The sequence below is a fragment of the Condylura cristata genome, unplaced genomic scaffold (genome assembly GCF_000260355.1).
Source record: "Condylura cristata isolate star-nosed mole 26May11 unplaced genomic scaffold, ConCri1.0 scaffold00002, whole genome shotgun sequence".
In the NCBI taxonomy this organism is placed as follows: domain Eukaryota; kingdom Metazoa; phylum Chordata; class Mammalia; order Eulipotyphla; family Talpidae; genus Condylura; species Condylura cristata.
The window spans coordinates 8,482,748-8,488,500 of record NW_004567103.1 but is presented as its reverse complement, the minus strand read 5'-3'; the positions used below and the strand labels follow the sequence as shown (position 1 = coordinate 8,488,500).

The 5,753-nt window shown below is 51.8% G+C and overlaps 1 protein-coding gene across 1 annotated transcript in view; it reads right to left on the bottom strand.

Annotated features, from left to right (window-relative positions):
* Positions 1-5,753, bottom strand: part of WDFY1 (WD repeat and FYVE domain containing 1) — a 40,173-nt gene that overhangs the window by 14,813 nt on the left and 19,607 nt on the right. Inside the window, exon 4 of the mRNA XM_004674791.2 lies at positions 803-857. Within this exon, the coding sequence (XP_004674848.1) occupies positions 803-857 (55 nt within the window). The remainder of the gene's footprint in view (positions 1-802; positions 858-5,753) is intronic.

Below are 5,753 nucleotides of genomic sequence, written 5' to 3'. Positions count from 1 at the left end.
CCTGCCTGAAGATAGCAGGAGCCACAAATCACTGCAGACTAACACTCAAGAGCGGTTTAAAAAACACGGAATTTTGTCATAGAGGACAATGGGATGACTGGAGGGCTTGGGTAGGCAAGTCAGACGGAGGAAGACAAGGAAACAGGATGGACAGACAAACAGCGAGCTCTCAGACTACAGTAATGGTTAGTATTAAATCAACTTAAAGTTGAGTATTCTTTCGACTACCAAACTGGATCCAAAAAAAAAGGATAAGGTGGCAGCCTTGTGAAGACTTGGGGGGCAGACACTGCCCCCCAGGGCTCCTGGGACTGCACATTTAAACTATTGCTGGGAAGCACCTTGCAAACTTCCTCGGGCATTACGGAACCCAGCACTTGCCCTGTTCTTCGGAATTTGTCTGAGACGGAAGAAGCCGTGAGGGGAGACTAGAGTGAGAGTCACATCAACACAGACGTCTCCGGCACACACACACAGGGCAGCAGGGACCGCAGGTGAGCACACACTCGCACACACGCAGGGCAGTGCCAAGGAGGTGATGTGCCCGGTCAGCAGCAGAAGAGGTTACGTCAAAGCTGGTACAAGCACTCTCGGGACAGCACACAGGATGCTCAACGTTAATGGCCAGGGGAGAAGGATGGTTAACAGAGGGAGAGCCAACAGCTCTCACATAACTAGGTGACAGGACCAAAGCGTGAACATGCGACCTGATCTACAGCCAAGAGACGGTGCTCCAGGGCTGTGTGTGCATGCGTGCACCTCCATGCATAAGCATGCCAGAGTGTGAGCATGTTATAATTACCTGGGTAGGTCTTGATAAAGTTCATTTTATTAAAATCTTCAGAAACATGAAATTCCTAAAAGTAAACACACGCAATAAGTTAAGAGTTATGGTTTTTTAAAGACAACAGGAACTTAACTTTCAAGACTAAGTAAGATCCCCCAGCGCCTATCAGCAGCGACTGCAGACGGCTGTGTCAGGCGGCTCCTCTCAGCAGACCTGGCCCCCAGCTGGCGTTTCTGGCTTTTTATGTGTTTCCAAAAGGGGAGTGCTTGTTGCTTTTTTCCTTATTAGAAAGTCCGCTGCAGCAAGGCCATTCCTTTGGGAGATCAGACCAAACCAGCAAATCATGCCAGGAACAACGCTTCTGCGTCTCCCCCCGTGGGCACCGCCGACCTCGCTGCCAGGTGCGGACAGTGATCTCTGCTCTTCTGTCTCCACCGCAAGTGGCTCGGGGCCACGGGCACACAAAGAGATGGGACAACCCCGAGACTGAGCGCCTCGGCCAGTGAGAGGACGGCAGTGAGCATCTGGGCAACGTGAAGGAGAAAACAAACATGTCACATACAAAACACGGGAGAGAGGGAATGTAGAGATTATGGGTGATTTGCCCATTTTGATGCTCTGTGATCGCTGAGATTTTATAGACTAAGTCATACTTTATAACAAGCAGGGGAAGTACTTCTTAAAATCAGAAAGTGAACCTCCACATAAAGAATGAGAGAATGAAACTTCAAAGAAAAAAACCAGAATTAAAACTTCTACAGCTCAAGATCTTAAAGCATTAAGTAACACAGAGCCTGTGAATTGCTGACTTATCGGGCTGGAAAACAAAACCCCACACTAGTCCCTGCCAGCCCGGCTGGACCCCTCTGCACCGTGGCTCCTGATGCGCACGCGCAGTGGACCCTCGCTAACTGACGAGCGGCTGCCGCTCCCCGCTCCCTCTCCGTGGGCGGCAGGGCTCAAGGAGTCGCTGCACACCATGCAAGCTGCACCCATGCAACACAGCAGCGCTCCTGCCCCTGAGAAACCACCACCTCTGCCTCCAAGGGAATGCTCCGAGGCGAGGCAGCCCTCAGCATATCTGGGAGGGAAGTGGGAACACTGGCGCTTGCCACCCCAGAGGGCGTCACAGCCCGGGGACACTGGGGCATCAAGGCCAGCCCTGCGCCTGCCCAGCACCCAGGGCCACTTTCTACTGGCTCCTTCCTTCCTGGCCCTCAAGCATGACTCAAGACTTCTTTCATTTTAAAAAGGAAACCAACAAAACCCAAAACTCTTTCAACAACACAACATTCTTTGTGTCGCCTTTCCAACCAAAAGAACTTCTTGAGAGATGAGCCCACACGCACCTCTTTCCGGCTCTGGAGCGCCTCAGTCCCGCACACTCTAACTCCCAGGTCCCAGGTGAGCAAGGTCCCAGCACCTGCTCCCCACTGCACCTGGCCCCGGCTGCCCTGCCCCCCTGCCATGGCCAGGTCATCTGTTCGGCTGAGCCTCCTCCTGCTCTGTCCAACCTGCCCCTGCCTCCCTGAGGCTGGCAGTCCCCTCACTTTCCCTAAAGCAGTGACTCCCCCCAGTGATCGGACCCCAGAGTCTGCTCTCTCCACCCAAGCTGTCTCCCTGGCTCAAGCGTCACAGCTGTGGCTTCCACGGGCAACTAAGCTCGAAGAACTCCCACTCCCAGCCCAGACCAAAGGCTTGTTCCCTTGCTCCTCTTCACCATTTCCATCTTGCAGGACAGTTAACCGCTCACCAGGGACCTGGAAGCTTCTGAACTCTGCTCGTCTTAAACAGCCACATTGCACCAACAAAGTCAATCACTGTGGCCAGGCAGTTGCGGAAACCCTCACCTCTTCCCCAGCACTGCCCAGTTTCGGGTCTCACCTCGGGGTCCTGAACAGCCTCCTCACCAGAGCCCTACTCAGGGCCGCCTTCCAAGCCCCTCTTCTGCACAGTGCACATGAGCTAGGAAAGCCAGGACCCCCAATTGTGTGGGGTCTGCCCTGGCACTGATCCCGAGCTCACACACACCCCGGCCTTTCCCTCGGAGGCTGTGGGCCAGGCTTGGCGCCCGGGAATAGGTGTCCCAAGCAGCACCCCCAACAACTCATTGACCACCCCAGTTTGGGAATCTCGGCTCACGTCCCCTCACCCTGCCTGGCTTCCCCTAAATCTCAGAGCGACATGGACTCAGGCCTGCCCTGCGTCCTCTCCCCTCCCAGATGATCACCGCCATTCCTGTGGTTTCAAAACCACCTGGGACTGACGATGCCCCGCCGGCCTCCACGGGCTCCATGCTGCAAGTCCAGTGCCAAGTTCCATGGCCACCTGATGCCTCAGAGGCATCTTCAGTGTTCTGACTCCTTGCTGCTCCCTTCTCTCACCCCCAGCCTTTCTCTCCTTGATAAAGAGTATCAGTGTCTACCCAGTTTCTCAAGCCAGACCCTGAGACTGTCTCAGATCCTCACCCACACGCTCCAACACGCTCACTGCCCGTTCTCCACCACGGGCCGGGCCTTTGAAACAACGTACGTCACGTCCTGCCTCTGGTCTGCTGAAAGCCCCACCAGTGCACCCCTTGGCATTGACAAAAAAGCCTAAAGCTTGACCTGGACCTAAAAGAAACCCCCACCCCCGCGTGACCTGGCCTCGGCTCACACTTCAAGTCCTCGGACACACAGAGGCCTCCCGCCTGTAGTCCTAATTCTTACAGTTCTTTCTGGAAAACACTTTAGCTCTGGCCGCTGCCCCCATCCATCAGGTTGGCCATCTCTGGAGCAGGCTTTCAATCCACAGGGGCCACTGCCTCAGGCCACCACCCCTCACTGCACCTGTGTGTGTCCACAGCACTGACTACAACATGTGACCTGACGTCCATCAGTGCTTGTGCACTCTCTGCCTGTCACTAGACGACATGACCCCAAGAGCAGGGTCTGAGGGACCCAGCATCCTGCATGACACTGGTCCCGGATCAACACTCGTGGGCAGGGCGCCCCAGGGCCCGCTCGGTTGCCACTTCCGCTCACGCACCTGCGGCACCAACGGGCTTCCCTGCTGTCACGCATGCGCTGTGCCGTCACGCAGCTCTCTGCCCTGGCTCCTCCTCTCCTTTGCGCCTGGAAGGCCTTCTCCACGCACTCTGCCTGGTTAGCTCCCAGCAGCCTCCAGAGCCTGCGGTGAATGAGCCCCACCCGCTGCGTTCTAGCGGGTGCCCTCGGGTGCCCATTTACGTGCAGCAGACCTCCACGAGCTAACTCTAATGTATGTTTTCTACGCCCGGCCCTGTAAAGCAGGGCTACTCAACACGTGGTCCACAGACCACTGGACTTGCAGAGAAGCGGAGAGTTAGGGACTGAGTGCTCAGAAACCTGCATAGCAACTTAAAATGGCTATGACATCCAAGAATGAGGTCAGTGGATTTTCTCACTCAACAATGTTGTATCAGGAACATCAACCCAGCCTACTAAACTGGAAACAGAGGGAAGAAAAAATAAGGACGAGTGATGAAAAAAAAAAAAAAATCAACAGAGTATATCAACGAACCAAATCTCAGTCTTTGAGAATCAACAAAATGGATAAACATTTGGGGGTGGGGGAGAGAAGAGAGGACCCAAATGACTAGACTCAAGGAGGAAAGGAGGGCCATCAACCTCACAGAAGCAGGGAGCGCCCCAGGGCTGCTATGAACAAAATGCATGCCAGCACATCAGAGGCGCGAGAGGAAACGGACAGACTCCCATGACAAAAACAAAAAACACTGAAAGGGAAATCAGAAATATGTGAGCAAATAAAGAGATTCAAACAGCTCTCAAAAATTCCCACAGTGAAAAGCTCAGGACCAGACGATTCCATTGGTCAATTCTTTCAGACTGGAAGTCTAAGACTCTTAAAAAGCCAAGCAAACAAATAAATAAATGTATGTTTAAAAAAAGGGCCAAGGACTTGAATGGGTAATTTCTCCCAAGGCGATCCACAAATGGCAAAAAAAAAAAAAACACAAGAAGATGCTCACCAACCTATGACATCACCGGCCATGAGAGTAAGGCAAATGAAAGCATCGTGGGGCAGCCCTTTCCATGGGGTGGACTGCCAGAATGGCCATAAGAAAACCAAACAAAAATAGCAAGTGTGGGCAACGACCTCAACAACAGGAATCCTTGAGACATTACTGGTGGGAATGAAAAATGGTATAACCACTGTGGCAAACAGTTTGGCAGTTCCTCAAAAAGTTAAAGATAGAGTTACCCCATGACACGGCAGTTCCATTGCTCAGGGCCACGTGTGTGTGCAAGCGTGTGTATATGGCTATGAATGTCCACACCAGCACTATTCATAATAGTCAAAAAGCAGAAACAACCCAAAAGCCCACCGGCTAATGAGTAACAGCGGGCACGTGGCGTAATGGAACAGGATTCCACCACAAAAGGAACGAAGTACTAATTCAAGCTACAACACAAATGGACGTTGGAAACATTATGCTGTGTGAAAAAAGTCAGACATAATAGGTCACAGTCTCGTGATTCTATTTATAAAAAGGGGTAGAATAGGAAGGTCTCTGGACTCAGAGGTAGATGAATGACTGCAGGTGCTGGAGGAGGGGTACAGGGATGCCTGCTAATAGGTAAATATTTTTTGAAGAGTGGGTGAATGATGGAAATGTTCTGGAATTAAGAGAGTTAATGGTTAAATATCCTTGTGAATATAATACAGAACCACTCAATTGCACCCTGTAAAATGATGAGCTTTATGGTATAAAAATTGCATCTCAATTAAGGCAAAAATACATACAATTAGATGCATAAAAATATCAATCTATCACAAGTTGAAAAATTTAAATATCTGGTCCCTTCACCAAAGATAGTTTGAGAAGCACTGCCACAAAGTGGCCTGTGAAATGAATGACCACTAACTGGTTCTTCCTCCTGCTCCTTCGTCACACACACACACACCCACCCACCCACCCACC